Source organism: Leopardus geoffroyi, chromosome A3, assembly GCF_018350155.1.
Source record: "Leopardus geoffroyi isolate Oge1 chromosome A3, O.geoffroyi_Oge1_pat1.0, whole genome shotgun sequence".
NCBI classification, from domain to species: domain Eukaryota; kingdom Metazoa; phylum Chordata; class Mammalia; order Carnivora; family Felidae; genus Leopardus; species Leopardus geoffroyi.
The window spans coordinates 26,409,016-26,427,776 of NC_059336.1; the positions used below are offsets into that span (position 1 = coordinate 26,409,016).

General features: G+C 48.1%; 1 protein-coding gene across 4 annotated transcripts in view; it reads right to left on the reverse strand.

Moving 5' to 3' along the window:
- Window positions 1–328: 328 nt before the first annotated feature.
- Window positions 329–18,761, reverse strand: part of ASXL1 (ASXL transcriptional regulator 1) — a 77,070-nt gene continuing 58,637 nt past the window's right edge. For 2 of the 4 annotated variants that reach the window (XM_045444910.1, XM_045444909.1), the window contains 9 exons: window positions 11,235–11,355; window positions 11,060–11,157; window positions 10,378–10,471; window positions 9,763–9,915; window positions 8,359–8,522; window positions 8,167–8,263; window positions 6,693–6,798; window positions 5,778–6,408; window positions 329–5,252 (listed from right to left, as the gene is read on the reverse strand). In XM_045444910.1, coding sequence (XP_045300866.1) covers window positions 2,340–5,252; window positions 5,778–6,408; window positions 6,693–6,798; window positions 8,167–8,263; window positions 8,359–8,522; window positions 9,763–9,915; window positions 10,378–10,471; window positions 11,060–11,157; window positions 11,235–11,355 — 4,377 coding nt within the window. In that variant the 3' untranslated portion in view covers window positions 329–2,339. The remainder of the gene's footprint in view (window positions 5,253–5,777; window positions 6,409–6,692; window positions 6,799–8,166; window positions 8,264–8,358; window positions 8,523–9,762; window positions 9,916–10,377; window positions 10,472–11,059; window positions 11,158–11,234; window positions 11,356–18,761) is intronic. The other 2 variants (XM_045444912.1, XM_045444911.1) reach the window with 1 other exon arrangement.

The following is an 18,761-nucleotide window of genomic DNA, read 5'->3' on the forward strand; positions in this document are numbered from 1 at the left end:
ACCCCCCTAGGCCACCAGCCACCAGAAAGCTCTTCGGCGAGTGTGTCTCAGCAGGGCAGCTGGGATGAGCGCCCTCACTGTTCTCCTCGTTCGATTTTGGCTTCCAGTCAACGCAGTCACGCCCAGAGTCTAAAGACCCAGCAAAAGCGGCGAGTCTGGGCCTTCGGCACTGACCTCACAGAAGAGCTTCCAGCCCGAGGACATCAGCACTGGAGCCGGAGCTGAGGTGAAGCGAGCCGGCGTTCGCTCCTGCGGTGCCGCTTTCGCACTCCTGGCCTTCCTTTCCAGCCCGGCGGGGCGGCCACACAAGAGGACGGAGACCACAAGCGCAGGCTGTACACGTTTATTTTTCCAAAACCACGAGACATACAAGAACAGTGCTGTCCCTGGGCAGCCCCATGGACCAGACCAGTTTCTGCCTGTAGCCTAGAGGCCGCCAAAGGTCACAGCAGAAGGAAGAAGAGGATCAAACACACTTGGGCCTCTGCTCCCTGTCTTTGGTAAACAGACTCTTGAAGCTGCCAACTCGGGACTTGGCCAATACTGCATTTAAGTCACATGATTGCCAACTTCTCACTCGTGCTTCAGATGACAAAAATGCCACAGTGGATGAACCCGGGTGGGGTGGGGTGGGGTGGGGGGAGACCTTTCGGGTGAAATGACACTTGCTGAAGTCACACCAATTTTCTACTTTACACAGAAGCACTCACATAGGGAGACCTAAGTCAAATGAGGGCTCTGAACTCTGCCACCAGTCGAGGTGTAAGAAGTAAGGCAGGAAGCAGGGTGAGGGAAGACAACTATGGAGACGTCTGCGCTGTTAATGTGTTGGGAGAGAGGCAGGCAACGAGCGTGGCTGTTTCTTCAGCAACCTGCTGTCAGAAGTACATCAGATGGAGCCCTCGGGCCCCAGGAGAACACGGCCCCAGCTATTGCTGAAGGTGGTAACCCTGGAGCCAGATCTGGAAAGCCTGCCTGGGGCCACCCAGGGCACTCACCCTGGACTCCAGAGCACTTAACGCCCGTGGCGGTGATTTGTCACGTACGGCAGCGGCAGCGAGCGGCCAGTGGGAGGTCGGAAGAGAAGAGACGTGAGGGGCGAGACACGTCTGCTCAGCTGAGCGCGGGCGGGCGGGCTGGCTGTGGCTCTGCAGGCTACAGCAGGTCCACTAGGCGACCGAGCCACGCTGGCAGATCACAAGTCAGTCACTCCACCCTCGTGTCGGGCAGCACAGCGCGCAGTGGCTCTGACACAGGTGGAGAGAAGTACACCACTTTAATGCAATGATGCCGAAGACGGAAAATAAGGGAGAGACACTTGTGTTCTCTGTACAATACATCCATTTACAGAATCGGCCAGTACTGTGTACAACATATAAATACATGATAAAACATTAGAGGTGCATAGAGCATACTTACAGAAGCCAAAAAATTCACTTTATACATCCAAGGATAAAGAGTTAAAAATATAAAAATAAGAAACACACACTGCTTTGAAATGTAAAATGACTTTCACATACACAGGTGCGTGGAGATGCCCACTCCCACGGAGTCCAAAGTGACAGGGAGGGTGTCAAGCAGAGGAATTCACCTGCCAAATATCTGGACATCTGACTTACAAGGTCTACAGATGGCATTTTAAGAGGAAAGACAACCCTATGCCCGACCCCGTTGTCCAAGCGAGTCTATTCGAGGTTCCAAAAGCTCCTGTGGGCCAGTGAATTGTACCGAGACAGGAAAGTCCCAAATTTGCTTCAGCAACAGAACCAAAGGTCAAACCGGCTCCTGTCAACTGGCCAATGCCAGAACTGTGACCCTGAGGTCAGCAGGTGCTTGGGCCCCCTGGTGGGCACTGCTGGGAGTTATTTTAACCCTGTGCTGGCTTCCCCAGCCATCAACTAACTCCCCCAGGACCGGAGTAGCAAGCAGAAGGAAACACGGCAGGGAGGGGGCAGTGGAAGACTGACATTTTTACTCAGTTCGGGTAGGTTAGTTCCCTCGATGGAGAACACAACCTTCTTTCTTCAGTTTCGAGTCCCTCTGGGTGTCAAGCAAGCTCCCCATGCCACACCAGGCTCTGTCTGCACGAGAGCTTGAGTTGGCCAGCCGGCCTCGGGCGGCCCAATGAGCTGCCCCGCGGGAAGCCCTTGCAGCAAGACCAGCAGAGTTGGTAAGCGACAGAGGGGCCTTAGCACTACAAGTTTTAGGGAGGGGCAAGAGTGCTCTTGCCTAGAGAAACAGAGTCTGTTATATCAATGGGGTTCTGTACACAGATGGAAGATCAATCATTATCAAAATACACACACTAACTATACAACTTTTCCCATGGCCATAATTTATTATCTCACCACAAGGCACAATACACAGAGCTTTGAGGGTCCAATACAGTCATCGTGACAGAACGCACCACAGCCCTGACACATGATCATGGCTTTCAGGCTGCACGCACACTGGAGCGAGATGCTTTCCACCGTGCTGCTGTCGGTGAACATCTGCAAGGAAAGTGATGCACTGTGGCTCGCACCAAAGTTTGCTTTGTGGCTCAGCTGCACCACACTTCCAGCAAGGCCTTTGGGAAAGGTGGGGGAGCTCGAGGAATAATTAAAGCTGGTGGAACTTAGCTGGAGTTTGGAAAGCTTCCCATAAAATGCCTGCTTGATGTTGAGTTGGGAGGGGATGGAGGAAGGCTCCAGAGGCTGACCAGGCCCTTTCCCAGGCTCTCGGGGTAATTTCCAGAAGGGCAGGTCAAGAACAAAGGGCATCCCTTGCAAGTGATCCACCAGCTCCCGAGGACCAGGCCCAGCTGCGTTTCTGTTCTCTGCATTTGCCTTGAGAGGACCGCCCCCAAAAGTCTTCTCGTTCTTGACACCACCAAGAGAGGCAGGCGGTGGCCTCGGAGCCCAGTCTTCCCTGGCAGTCTGTACCCCACCGGACACAGAGTTTTTGCTTGGCCCCAACTTCCTACTGGGAAACCCAGGAGGGGCATCAGCGGGCAGTGGTGTCGGCTCCACGGGTCTGGGGCGCTGAAGGGCCGTGGCCTCATTCCTAGGGCCAAAGAGCTTCTTCCCTTGACCTCCAGCACCATTCTGATTACCCAGGGCCTGACCTGTCTGGTCGGGATCCAAGGAGATCACGTTTGGAGATGAGAAACAAGGGACTCTCGAGGTAGTGAGATTTCCTGGACTTCTGCCTGGGGCAGCATTTGAATTACTGCGCTGGGACAGGTCACGGGCTTCCTTCTGATCTTCCACACTAACGGGAGAGAACTGCTCTTTGGAATCCACTTCTTCCACTTTCCCAGAGGCAGCCATCAACTTTGTCACTGAATACAGGGAGTCTAAACTTGGGGCTGTCTTGGCAATCTTCTGGGGAGCTCCAGGAGCCTGGGTGGGTTCCAGCCTGGCAAGACCAGTGCTCACTTCACAGATCTCAGGTAGAAGCAGCTCCTTTGAAGCTCTTAAAGAACGGGGGCTGGTCTTGCTACCTGCACAGCTGTTTACCAAAGGGTCCTGCAAAGATCCCACTCCCAGGGAGCCGCCGTGGCCCTGCTCTTTCATAAGCGGGAGTCGTGGGGATTCAGGTTTGCTACTGCCTTGGGCTGGAGGAAGAACCTTCTCTAGGGGTAAGTGACCCTGCAGCAACTGCATCACAAGCGGGTTAGTGGCCTCCATGGAGGACCCAGGCCTGCCCAGCAATGTGGGCCTTGACTGGTACTCAGTACTGGCCAGCAGCAGGGAATCTGGAAACTTTTGGGGAACTGCACATACACGAGACACCCAGCTCTGAGGAGGAGCCATGCTGTCTGTCCTCATAACCAGACTCCGATCACCATTCACCTTGGAGAGTGAGGCAGAGTGGTTCCAATCGTGTTTCTCATCCGTGTCCGCCACCAAGGCTCTCTTCACCACTGTGGCCTCACTGGGGTCGGCCTCGCTGCTGTCCTCAGACAGGTGGCCTTCATAGTCAGAGGCCGTGTCTGTGGACTCGCCATGAGGACTTAGTGCTTCAGACTCTCCGTTGATCTTCTCACCTGCCACCGGTTTGCGGTGGCCACCAGCACTGTCAGCACACCCTTGCAACGGCACCGTCCAGACCAAAGAGAAGTGCTCCGGGGAAACTAGCCCCTCCTCAGTCAACTCCCCAGCTGACACAGGAATGAGGGGGGCAGTTTTCTCCCATTCTTCCACAGCCTGGGGCTCAGCAGATGGGACACGTCCTCTGGAGTCTGGTTCAGGCCGTCCGACCGCCTCACCATTTGACAGGCCGGGCACCCAAGGAGCAGCACCATCAGAGACGAGGGCCTCAGTTGTCAGGTTTTCTTGTCTAGTAGCACTTTCCCTCGTGGGTGAGCATGAATCACCAAGTCCTAATTCATCATCACATTGTCTGTCCTGCAGGCAACCAGCCAAAGACAACTCAGTGGTGGAAGTGGGGGTCACATTCACAGGATGCTTCATGGTGGGGTCACTGTCATGGTCGAGGGTCTGGCCAGGTCCTCCTTCCAGTACAACACCCCCTGCTAGAGACTGCACAGGATCATTCTCTCGGAGAAGAGAGGGTCCTCGATCCTCATTATCGCTTTCCCGGGAAGTGGTACCAGACTCACATTCAGTTCTAACATCTAGATGCAACGCAGGTTGCTCAACTAATCTCTCTGGTACTGGGGTTCGGGAGGACAGTGGGGGCAGAGCCTGGCACGGCTGGTCCCCGGTGGGAGCAATGGGGAGCTGGGAGGCATCTTCCAGACCACTTGTGAGGACATCTGGAAGCCTCCGTAGCGGGCAGCTCTCCTCCTTTCTGAGAGCGATCGGGTCCTCTCTCCTGGCTCTGGACACGGCAGACCCAGCCTGGATATGCTCCCCGTTTAGAGAACAAGGCGGCAGTAGTTGTGTTCGCTGTAGATCTGCCGCACACTCTCCAGGGGTGCTCGGGGCTCCGCGGGGCTCAGGGTGGCCACGGGCCTCACCACCATCACCACTGCCGCCGCCTCTGCCACCTCCCTCATCGGTGGCCCCGCCGCCACCTCCACCCGGGCCACCCCCCCCTCCGATGGCAGTGGTGGCCGCCTCTCGATGACAGTGGTGGCCTCTCGCCCCTCGGACTTGCAGAGCACGGGCTTTAATGTCTGCGAGGGTCCTGGCACCAGTCCAGCCCCGGCAGGAGGACTCCGTGATGGGGACGATGCGGGGGCATATCTGGTAAGTGGGCTGACCTTTAACCACCCAGGGTGGTTTGATACGTGAAAGTTGAATCTGCAAGAGAAGAATTGGAAGAGTTTTATTGACTGGGTGGCCTGACCTAGCAACTGTAAGGCTAAACTGGGATTCTAGTAGCTTAGGAGTCATGGCCTAAAGAATCAAATAATTTTCTTTACAAATGAAATAATGGTGGTAAAATGGCTGTCCATGACACCACCCCATTCTGAGAAGATTCAGCTCCAGGGCTGTTGTATGCCATGCTTCTAAATTTAATTTCTGGTGGGACTGTGTGAGTCACTGCACAAAGAATCTACCACCACCTAATACAAGATTTAAAAACCCCAAAGGATTCTGACCTCCAGAGATAACTTCAACAGAGTAACAAAGAAGTGAGGAAGAAAAAGAACCTCATCCCCCTGACTACCAGTCTCAAGAATGGTTCTCTGGCAGAGGGCTCTACGCTCGTGTAATTAACACGACGGCCCAGAGCCTTCCATCTCTACAAAGGGGCTCTGCACATCTCCTGGCCCTCAAAGGGATCCTGGCTCCAGGACAGCCAGGAACCAAACAGCCTCCTACCCGGATGGGCGGGACTTTGGGCTCCTCTTTGGTGGGCTGTGGCTTCTCGGTGTGAACACTTTCAATTGTGTTACGAAAGGACTGACGGTCTTCAAGCCGGGGCTTCTTTTCGGGAAAGGACGCAGAGGCCGCCTGCTCAAAGGACTTCCTCTTCTGATCCTTGGGCTCCTGAGCCGCAGTCTCCTGAGGCAGGCTGGGAATCCTGTCTGGAGACGCGGAAGCACGTGCCAGGTCGCCTGGATCGGTCTGGGTCCGGGAAGCCACAGGCTGGGTCAGGAATTCAGGATTTTCTGGGTCAGGTGCTGCAGAGGCCATGCCAGGCAGATGGGGGCCACCTGCCTCTGAGTCGCTCTTAGCCTCCCCGTCCTTGTAGAGGGGGATGTCTGGTACCACAGACTGTGTGTCTTTGGCAACCGCTGCTTGTTCCGGTTCCTGCTTTTTGTAAAGATTCCTTCTGGCTCTAGTTCGGAGATCCGGCCGAGAGCGTTTCTTGAAATGCCCATCTCGCTGCCGGGTAGCTGGACCACGCTGTGGCCGCACTGATTCTCCTGGGACACGCAAGTCACTCTTGATTTCAGCCTCCTCGTGGCCCACGTTCTGATGCAATGACTCTTCTTTGGTCAAACCCAATCTGCAAACCAAATTCATACCATCAGTTACAGGGCAGAGAGGACATGCCTATTTTATTCTAGATGTTAGGTATCTCAGAACAAAATAAATGTGCATGGTCCATAATACCAACCATAGAAAAATGTATTATCAGCTTTCTCAAGAGTGGCATTAAGCTAAGTGAGCCTAGCAAGCCACTGCAGTCAACCTGTCCTCACCCCGCACACTGGTATGCACAACTTCGAGAGTATTTGTTTCTCTGCCCTCCAAAGCCCAGACCAGGACTCACAGCACCGAGGGCCTTACTTCTGTCCATAGTAGTCTTCAAAGAACTTTTCTTTCCACTGTTCCACTTTCTTTTCCTTCTCCATTTCCTGTCGGATCCTGACTTGCATCTCATGAGTGAATTCGCCTACAGAGAAATAAAGCTTTTTGAGTGTGTGCATTCAGGATATTAACGTCTATCTTATGGAAAGGTAAATCCTGCAATTCCACCACATCAGAACTTTTCAAAATACACATGACTTTGGTTTCAGTGTGGAGATCTTTTTTTTAACCCTATCTTCTTCATGCTGGTTTCTGTCTCCTCCAGAGCCACACCATGCTCTCACTCATGACAGAACTAACATGTCTATTACTAGGGAAATCTATTCTTCCCACAGATAATCAAGTCATTCAACAGCAAAGCAACACATGGATCAAAAAAGCAAAACAGAAACAAATAAAAGAACCATTCTTACTCCCTGTGCAGAAAAAAGTTAACAGGGCAGGCCTGACTGCTTATCTTTGGAAAGGCCTGCTTACAAGGTTGGCCCTTGGCTGACATCTGGGAACTTGGATTTCAGGAGGGTTCCCACCCCCGCTAACTGACATGAATGGCTCACTGTGCCTAAACTGTTTATGCAAACAAGATGGTTTATGGCAAGCACCTGCTTTCCTTCAGGGAATCTGGAATGTAGTTATGTGCCAGGCAGAGGCTTCCTACATGATCAGCTCCAAGTAAAAAAAAAAAAAAACAAAAAAAACCCCTAGGTACCGAGTCTCCAACAAGCTTTCCCAGCAGATCACATTTCACATGTGCTGTCAACAGCTCACTGCTGGGAGAACTGAGCGCATCCTGTGTGACTCCTCTGGGAGGACTGACTCTGTAAGCTTGCGCCTGGTTTCCCTGGATTTCACTACAAGCGTCTTTTCCTTTTGCTGACTTTGCTCTATATTCCTTCACTGTGATAAATCACAGGCACAAGTACAACTATATGCGAAGTCCCATGAGTCCTGAGTAGGACTACATGCAGAGTCCTATGAGTCCTCCTAGTGAATCATCAAACCCAGAGGGAGTCTTGGGGACCTCCCAGCACACTCCCCGTGCAGCTCTCCCATGAAACTAAATTAAGAGAAGCTGACAATCACTTCAAGTGGCAATGTCCAAAAAGAGCTCAGCGTATAGGTCAACGCCATGGTGCACTTTCCTCCACCCAGCTAGACAATGCCAGGATTACCAGAAAGACAGGAGTTGAAAGTTTTAATGACGCTGACGTGGTGGATATATACACACAACATGGCAAAAGCCAAAACACCCTGTACCTTCTTTAAAGCTATAGGGCACATTAACGTCCACCACATTCATTAGTATTGCAAGGAAAGCCTACCTTACACTGAATACTCCCTTGAAGAAAAAGAAGAGACTGGTGAAAAATGAATGTCTGGGTTTTAAATACCAAGGATAAGCGACACCACACACGGCAGGCGCCTCTCAAGCCGTCTGAGAACGTCTACTCACCGTCAGCCAGGCGTTCCCGCCAGCTCTGAGCCGCATGAGTGAAGAATTCGTTATTCAGTGCGCTGCTGCTGAGACGCAATAGGCCATCTGTTCCCACCTAGAGGGATCGAGGCGAAAAGCACAATAAAGAAACTCAGAGAGAGAACAGAAGCCCACCCAGAGGAAAGCAAAGAGGAGGCCGCCCCTCTGCACCTGTCTGTCCACTTCTGGCAGGAGGAAGAGGAGCTGCTGTTGGAAGTGGGCTGGCAGGGCATGGAAGGTCCGAGAGTTTATCAAGGCCCGGAGGTTGGTGTTGACAAGAATAGACCCAGGCGTCTCAAAATCTATCTCTTCCCCTCTGTTGCGCTTCATCTGACCTGTGATTGTAAAGCAGTGAGAAGGTACAGATTTTCGACTTTTCAAAGCGAAGGAACAAATGTCAACTGAGGGAGAACGTTCACCGGCAGCCCCCAAACTACGCGGAACTGATCCGCACATACATCCAGGCCGCCCTAACCTGCACGTCACAATCACTCTGTCCAGGTCACTGATGTTGCCACCAAACCTAAGAGAACGCTTGGGCTTGCATCCTCAGACGAGACTCTGTGCCATGCCGGGACACAGGCTGAAAGGGACACTCTTCCCACAGAGAAGCAGGCAGGGGGCAGGCTGCGAGCTTCCCTCCAAAGCTGGAGAACAGGCTCCACAAAGCCAAGTGGAGACATGATGGCGGTTGTCTGAAAGTGAATCTACTGAGTGTCCTACAGACGACTCTGCAGACGCCTTCCTTCAACGGGACAGAGAGAGGTGATCTCCACACGGCAAAGTACTAAGGGCCGTTTAAAGCCGCTGAGCTGTCAATCTCTCTCACAGAAGCGTCAGCAAATGTCACTTGTATTTGAGAAAATCACTAAGAATAGAGACTCATGAGACCTTAAGGTTAAGCACTGCGGAGGAGTTGGAAGAGCAGCAAGACAGCAAACCCAGGTCCCACTTGGGCAACGGTTTAGTCGAATTTTCAGAAGCCAAGGCTAGTCTTCTTAATGGTTTCATGTGGCCCGTCTACAAATAACCAGCATGTGGGCTCTGAGAAGTAAATTCTGAAATCGCAAACAGCATAGTGGCCTTGCAAATAGCCTGTAGCCCTCCCGAGGGGTGGGAGGAGCACTCCAAATTCAACATAGGCCTCCTTCCGCAACATGCTGACTAGGCTACAAAAAGGGGTCCTGACCGCAACTCTGGGTGCTGAGAACAAACGTGACAGGATGCTACCCAAGAAAGAAAATAGATGCTGGAATTCTTCCCTGAGAAGCTCAAAAGCAATTTTCACTCATTCCAACACTTGCTAAGCAGCACCATGGCAGGCACGGGCCACGCCCTTACAGGGACATACAAGGAACAACGTGGTGTCACCTCTGCCCACAAGGAGTTCTCTCTAGTCTAGCAGAGATCTACACGTGCAATAACCAAAATACGAGGTTAAAAAAAAAAAAATTAGAGGTCCACCCAAGAAATCAAAATAAACTGGTACAGGAAGTGGAACAGAAGATGTCCTCTCCTCACTAGGCCTGCAGGGGCCCCCTTTACAGGCAGAGAAATGAGTGCCAAGCCACTCACCTGTGGCCGGCTTCCGGAAGCCTCTCAGGAGCGGGGCAGGGTCCCGGGCGACCTCGGCCTGGCCACGAGTAGCAGCGCTGCCCAGGGCCAGAGAGCCGCTGCTGCTGCTGGACGGGCTGCCACTCTCGCCATCGGCGTGGCGGCCCGAGAACCCTGAAGGCACAGCATTCCACTGGTCAAAAGCATCACCCGCCGCGCCCAGGGCTCTCAGACAAGCCTACTTCTCCCAGCTCTCCCTGAGACACTGCCAGCAATAGCGGGTGCTTCCGTGGCCCAACCTTGGGCTGTCAGAGATCACCACCGCATGGTCTGGCTTTATGGTATCACGAAAGAATGCCAAACCGCCAATCTTCATCTGCACAGCACTGCACCTTTACCAAGCACCTGCACACTCCTTCATCGGACCCTCATGCCGCCCTGGGAGACCAAAAGGCGGTGTGCACGGCAGAGCTCAGCACCGGAACCTAGCTCAGGCCTCACCACCACAGCGTGCTGCCCACCAGGAGGGCCTCCTGCCTCGACGGGCACCATACCACCTAGGTCAGACACTGCTGCCAGACGGAGGCAGGCCCCAAGACCTGAGGAAGGAGCATCATATCACAAGGTTGCACATACCTGATGCAGATTCCACGTGGGCCCCGTTTACCTTCAGAGGAGTCAGAACAACTCGAGGCAGCATCACCCCAGTCTTTTTCTTTTGCTTGTTTGCCTGTATCGCCGAGGGATTACAAAAGGAGCCCGAGTCACCTGCAGGGCCACAAGAGTGGTCCCTCTCCACCACGTTTCCACCCACCATCTCGTACAACAGAGCTCATATATTCAACCAGCTCAGGCATGTGATGGGGGAGCGGCACTGACTCGTGTTACTGAGCCGTGGCCAGCACCTTGCCAACTACCACTCCAGGCTGAGTGTACTGTATTGTTACCCTGTTTTACAGATAAGGAATTTGCCCAAGGTCCCAAAGCTGGTGAGCGGCAGGGCCATAATTCCAAGTGCTGACTCCCAAGCTCATTTGCTCCCCACTCTACACTGTGCCTTCCCCATCCCAGATATTCCTGTGTTTGTCAGAAGTAGGAGGCAAACTATATTATCTGTGGTAATAAAGAAAAACAAACCACTCTGCTCTCAGATCCACAGCCCACTTTTCCTATGGCCCACTCTGAACTGTACCAACAGGTGAAGACCAAACCGATTCGCTCCACTCTCCCTACACGCTCACAGTTAACACAGAAGAAGAGTCCTATCTCCTGCCTGGCCCCAACTAGCCCCAGCCTAGCCACCAACTCTCCTCCCTACCTGTGAGGAAGCTCTGTAGCTGTCCCTAGGATTGGAAAGAGGCCGGCTCTGAGATTCTGCAGAACAGGATGCGTTCGAAGACGTTTCATCAAGAGAAACTGGAAGAAGGGGAAGTGAAGGTTAGTCTCTAGCAAGCTGCCTGCAGCTCCTGGCCCATCCTGTGAAGGGTACTTACCATCGTTTTCACCACTCACAGTGCTGGCTTCGTTAGACCCACAGCTCTCCACGTCGGCTGTGTCCTCTGGCTCCTCTCCCTCCACTGCAGCCGGACTGCGAGACCACTGCAGGGCATCCTTCTGTGACAGCAAGGCACAACTCAGGTGAGCAAAACCCGACAGATGCTACAGGCACAGCAGTCACTCCTAAATGCGCACTGCTTTTGAAGAAGAGAGATTTAGAATACTGATAAGTTCCTATCCCGTTCTAACTGACCTCTTTCTCTGCAAGTTCTTTTCATACATGCGTCACGAAAGTTAGACACAATTTCATGTTCACTCACTCATTAAACATTTATGGGGTGCCCCCTATAAGCTACACCATGCTAGTTCCTGGTGGGGGGTGGTGTATAAGAAGGGAGAATCAGGGTCCTGCCCTCAAGGAACTCAAAGGAGTAGGAAAGAAAATGAAATCTACTACAATACAAAGCACAGCAACAGACGTACAGAGAGAGCTGGGGCAGTCCGGAAGAGGGGATACCTAACTCAGTGAGCCGGAGGAAAGAGGGCACGGAGGTAAGGCCTGCAGGGAGATGTGTCTCTTAAGCTGAGTTTTAAAAGTTAAACTAGCATTAAGCTAGCAGGTGGATGGTTTGGCAGTAGGAGACAGGAGGGAGAAGATTCCAAATGCAAGGAAAGCACAGATTTCAACAAGCACCTGGAGGACTGGGTGCATAAGGCTCAAGAGCGAGCAGCCAGGTAAATGATGAGACGCTGCGCTGCGGGACCAAGATTCTGACTATCTGCGAGTCTCTGAAGGGCGCTGAGAGGGGCGCGATGTGAGCCGCAGGAATTTCATTCTGGCAACGATGGGAAGTCTGCAGGCAGGAAGAGGACTTGGGACTGTGGTGAGGCCCAGGGAAAGTGCTGGCCACCTAAACCATGAGTTCAAGGAAAGCAGGCCAGAGTGCAGGAGAGCTCCACTCCTGATTTCTTCTCCTAATGGAGAACGGGCTCTGTGGCAGAGTCTTAGTTCAACTCCACCGCTAACCCAGGGAACACCAAGGGGCCACCTTCCACCTCACAATTAGGAAGGACTCTGAATGAATACTGGGGGCTGAGGAGAGGAGGAACAGAGATAAATCAGGACGAGGAGGTCTTCTTCTTTGAATAAAGTGTGTGAAGAAGAGCAGATAAAATCATGATTCTACCTCTTACAAATACACCAGAAATTTATAAAGGAAATCTACACAATTCTAACTCATCAATTTCATGGGTCCCTTGACCCCTTGTATTAAATCTTCATCATTTCCATTAATTTAAGCCAAAATCATGTTGCCTTAAATTAATAAAAAAGAAAATGGCATTTTAGATCTTTATTTCTTTTCCTGCCAGCTCTAAATGCTCCTCAGAATCAAAAGCTAAAGAATATTTTTAGTGTTAATCTTGGAATTATGCTTAATGGCTGCCATGTGCATAGAATGATGAACCAAACCTGCTCTTTGAGTCTCACGAGCAAACGAAGATAAAATGCTCATTAATAAATCAAGGAGGTCTGTTACAAGGGCAAAACTGACCCCAGAACTCCAGTTCTAGTAAGTGTGAAGGAATCGTGCCTACATTCTTGGTGAGAGTGAAAATGGTATCAAAGGTTCATATGCTACCAGTGGGAGAGTAAGCTGTAAACGAAAATCTAAAGTCCTCTTAACCCAACGCTTCCATTTCTAAGACTACACAGGACATGAAAAGCAGGAATCCTTAAAAAGAGAAAGTCAATCAATTGAACTACATTAAAATTAAGATCCTTCATTCCACGAAAGACATCATTAATGAAGTAAAAAGGGCAAACTACCTACAGAGTTGGAGAAGATACAACCAATAAAGAACATGTATCTAGATTACATAAATCAAGAAGAAAACAGAACCCAGGAAAAGAATAGGCAAAAGACCATGAATTAAAGCACTGTCCCAAATAGGATATCCAAATGAACAACATTCACACATAAACCTCTTTAACCTCACTAACAATAAGGAAAACACATTATAATGCAAATTAAGGCCACAATGAGATATCAACACACCCATAAGAATGGCTAAAATGAAAGTTAACCATACCAAGGAGTGCTAATGAGGATGAGGAATGGGCACAATGAAAACTGATCCAACCATCTGAGAATAGTTTGGCATTATGTGGCACAGTTGAAGGTACAAACATCCCACAACACAGCAATGTCAGTCCTACATGTGATTCTCTAGAGAAATACACACGTGCGCGCACACACACACACACACACGCACGCCGTGAAGCAGATCCAGTGTTCATGGCAGCAACATTTGTAACCTGGGCTATAAATAACCAAAATGCCCATCATCAGTAGAATCAAAACATGGTAGTATACAATGAAAAATGAATGAACTACCGCCACTACAACAATATGGATGAATTTTAAAAACAAAATGTTGAATGAAAGAAGCCAGTCACAAAAGAGAGCATACTGTAATGACTCCATTTGTAAGAAGTTCCAAAAACAGGCAAAAATAAACTACACTGTTGGGGATGCAAACACAGGTGGGAAACAATAAGGAAAAACAAAAATAGAACCTCTAAAAAGGATAGTAGCTACTACCTTTGAGGGGAAGAAGGGAGCTGTGAGTGGGAAAGGGTTCTGGGGGCTGCTGGCCACGCTTGATGTCTTGATGATCTGTGTGGCAGTTACAAGGATGTTTACAACATTCATCAAGCTGAACATTTATGTTGTAATCAGTTTACTCTTATATTTCTACAATAAAAAAGTTTTAAAACAAAAAAATAATTCCAGTATTTTCATCAAGGAACACTACCATAGACAGTCATTTGAAATAAAGCTGCAGGGTATTTAATGACAAGAAATGATGATACAGCAAGTGAATTAAGCAAATTCATACGGTATGATTCCATCACCTGCTTTTAAAAAAATTGTGTGAATGTGTTTGCATAAACAAGAGACAAGAACAATGATATTAATGATATTCCTTACATATGCTAGTCATCGCCACCTCTAGGTGGCAGAGTTGTAAGGACTTTCTTTTTGACACGAGGTATTTTCTACAATTAATGTATATTGGCTTTTGTGATCAAGAAAATAACATTAAAAAAGAAAAATTATAATGCTAAATGCTTCTCTGGCAAGTAAGTCACTAAAAGCTAATTTCCTTTCCAGAGGCCCTAGAGTCTAGGGGAACCTAGTGTTGATTACAAATCTCATTAATTAAACAAACAGAAATACTGCCCATTTGTTTGCAATTCAAACTACCATCCCAAGTTTCTAAAGCCATATTTTCTGTAAAATGCAAACAGAAAAACTTTTAAGAAAATGAAAGATTAGCAATTCTAATTCTGCCTTTTCAAAAATCCTTAATCTTTCCATTTTATAAACTACATGTTTGACACAACTTTCCAAACATTAACTGTAGATGTCTGACAAAAATGAAATGGGCTGAGAATTATAGGCATCAGATAATATGCCTTAGGACTCAAGACTGTTTTGTTTTTTTGTTTTTGGGTTTTTTTTTTTTCACAAGGATATTTTCTATCAAGAAACTGTGTTTAAAGAAATTAACAGGTAATAAGTGATCCTTCACTGAAACCTGAATACTAAAAATGTTACGAAAGTAGGATGCCTGGATGGCTCAGTCAGTTAAGCATCCAACTCTTGATTTTGGCTCAGGTCATGACCTCAGGCTCATTAGATCGAGTCCCATGTCAGGCTCTGTGCTGACAGCAAGGAGCCTGCTTGGGATTCTCTCTCTCCCTCTCTTTCTCTCTGCCTCTCCCGTGTGTGTATGCATATGCTTGCTCTCTCAAAATAAATAAGTAAACATTTAAAAACAAAAAGTGTTATGAAAGGAGCGCCTGGGTGGCTCAGTTGGTTGAGTGTCCAACTCTTGATTTTGGCTCACGTCATGATCCTAGGATTGTGGGATCAAGCCCTGCATCAAGCTCCACACTGAGCATGGAACCTGCTTAGGAGTCATATTCTCTCTCTCTCTCTCTCTCTCTCCCCCCCCCCCCCCCCCCGGCCCTCTCTGTCTCTCCTCTCTCTCCTGTCTCTGTCTTTCGCTCTGTCTCTCTCAGCACCTGGGTGACTCAGTTGGTTAGGCATCTGACTTCGGCTCAGGTCATAATCTCATAGTTCAAGAGTTCGAGCCCCACGTCGGGCTCTGTGCTGACGGCTCAGAGCCTGGAGCCTGCTTCTGATTCTGTGTTCCCTCTCTCTCTGCCCTCCCCCTGCTCATGCTCTGTCTCTCAAAAATAAACATTAAAAAATTAAAAAAAAAAAAAAAAAGGATTCTCTCCCTCTCCCCCTCTTCCCCACTCTCTCTCAAAAAAAAAAAAGTTATAAAAGACAATATTGGGGTATTTAAATGTGACTGCATAGTACATACAGCAAGGCTGCAATAATGTTACATTTTCTGAATATGATAACTGCAATGCATTTTAATATACGGGAATGTTCTTGGATCAATGTATACACCCTGTGTGTCCTTTCTTACTTTTTAAAATGAGATATAATTTACACAGAGTAAAACACAGATCTTACATATACTATCTGATGAGTCTGACAAATGCATATCAAGATACAGAACATGTCCAACATCCCTGAAAGTTCCTTTGTGCCCCTTCCTAGCCAACCCCAACTCTACATTGCCTCTCCCACCCACTGACACAATTATTATTCTTATTTCTATCACCAAAAATTACTTTTGCCTGTTCGTGGTCTTCATGGAAATAGAATCATACAGTACATACTCTTTTGTCCCTGGCTTCTTTTGCTCAGTCTAATGTTGATGAAATTCATCCGTGTGGCCACAGGCATCAGGCCATTATTCGTTATTACAGAGTAGTGGTCATATACAACCATGTGTCTATCTATTCTCTCATCAAAGGACATCAGCATTATTTCCAGATTTTGGCAATTATTAATAAAGCTACCACAAACATTCTTGCACACCCCTTTTTCTGGACAGGTTTTTTATCTCTTGTGAGTAAATATTCAGGAACAGAATTGCTTGGTATGGGATGAATGATTAAAAAGAAAAACAACTTCCAGATATTTCCACAGATTTCCACTCCCAGCAGCACTGTATGGAGTTTCAGACCCTCCACATCCTCACCATTTGGGTCGTCAATCTTACTTTAGCCATGCTGGTGGGATGCAGTGGTACCTCATTGTGGTTTAAGTTTTTCATTTTTCTAATGACTAAAGACATTGAACACTTTTTTATATGCTATTGGCCATTCTCATATCTTCCTTTTTGAAGTGTCTGTTCAAGTCTTTTGCTCATTTTTAAATTGAGTTGTCTTTTTGTTATAGTTGTAGGAATTCTTTGTTCCAGATACTTTTAAATACTGATCATGGGCATGTGTTACTTTTACAAATACATTTTAAACACTTTCATTTGGAAATAATTTTGTATATACAAAAAAGCTGGAATAGTAAAAACAGCACAAAGAATACTTGCCTATACTTTTTACCCATATTCACCTCCTAACACAAATAAGGGTTTTTAAAACATGGAATGTATGAGGGCACCTGGATGGCTCAGTTGGTTAAGCATCCAACTCCTGATTTCAGCTCAGGTCATGATCTCACAGTCATGAGATCAAGCCCCAAGTTAGGCTCTGCTAGAGCCTGCTTAAGATTCTCTCTCTCTCTCTCTCTCTCTCTCTCTCTCTGCCCCTCTCCTGCCCACTCTTGCTCTCTTCCAAATAAACAAACAAGTAAACAAACAAAAAAACAATAATAATAAATAAAATAAAAACACGGGAAGTGTATTAGTTTGGCAAGGCAACTAGAAAAGAGGCTAATGGTGAAAATAATAATAATAAATAAATAAACCTGAATATTTTCCTATAAGTCAGATATTTTATTTATTTTTTTTTTTTTTTTAAAGACTCTCTACCCCCAACATGGGGCTTAAACTTACAACCTCAAGATCAAGAGTCACACTCTACCAACTAAGCCAGCCTGGTGCCCCAAGTCAGAGTTTAAAAAAATAAAAGGCACCGTGAATATAACAAGCCCCAAACATGAATAAGATGGAACACTAAAATTTAAACTGATGAGGTTTTGGGGCGCCTGGCTGGCTCAGTAAGAACAATGCAACTCTTGATCTCAAGTCGTGAGTTTGAGCACCACGTTGGGTGTAGAGATTGCTTAAAAAAAAAAAAAAAAAGCTGATGAAGTTTTTTGGTTTTTTTAAAAATTTTTTAATGTTTATTTTTTTTTTTTTTTAATTTTTTTTTTTTTTTTCAACGTTTATTTATTTTTGGGACAGAGAGAGACAGAACATGAACGGGGGAGGGGCAGAGAGAGAGGGAGACACAGAATCGGAAACAGGCTCCAGGCTCTGAGCCATCAGCCCAGAGCCTGACGCGGGGCTCGAACTCCGGGACCGCGAGATCGTGACCTGGCTGAAGTCGGACGCTTAACCGACTGCGCCACCCAGGCGCCCCTTAATGTTTATTTTTAAGAGACAGAGACAGAGCACCAGTGGGGGAGGAGCAGAGAGAGAGGGAGACACAGAATCTGAAGCTGGGTCCAGGCTCCGGGCTGTCAGCACAGAGCCCGATGTAGGGCTCGAACTCGTGAAGCACAATTTCATGACCTGAGCTGAAGTTGGACACTTAACCTACTGAGCCACCCAGGCACCCCAAAACGGATGAAGTTTTAACTGCCCAAGATTAGGTTCTCACTGAGGAGCCAAGAGATTCAGACCAGTAAGAAATTTAGCGAGGTTGTTAAGATTCAAGATCATATTAAAAACTCCAGCGATTCCAACATTAGCAGTAATATCACCAATTAGAAAATGGAATTTATAGGGGTGCCTGGGTGGCTTAGTCAGTTAAGCGTCTGACTCTTGGTTTCAGCTCAGGTCATGATCTTATGGTTGTGGGATTGAGCCCCACATCAGGCTCTGCACTGTCAGCACAGAGCCTGCTTGGGATTCTCTCTCTCTCTGCCCCTCCCCCACTCTCTCTCTTTCTCTCAAAAATAAACTTAAAATTTTTTATATGAAAAAAAATGTAATTTATAAGAACAAAGAATATAAGTTAATCAGGGGCAAATTTCACAAAAGAATTTTGTGAAATACAATCATCTAATGAAGAAAACAAAACTTTATGGAGAAAGGTTTAAAAATGGATGGGGCTCCTGGCTGGCTCAGTCAGTTGAGCATTGGATTTTGGCTCAGGTCATCATCTCCCAGTTCATAGTTCGAGTCCCCGCCCTGTGTCAGGCTCGGTGCTGTCAGCGTGGAGCCTGCTTCAGATCCTCTGTCCCCCTCTCTCTCTGCCCCTCCCCCAATTCATGCTCTCTCTCAAAAATAAACTTTAAAAAAATGGAGAGCCACACTATCTTCTATATTAAGAAAACTCAACATTGTAAAGATGTCAATTCTCCCCAGATTTGTAGATTCAATAAAATTCCAAAAAAACATAATTTTTCTTGACTCTACAGTCAGCCCGCTTCAAATCCTCTGTCCTCCTCTCTGCCCCTCTCCTGCTT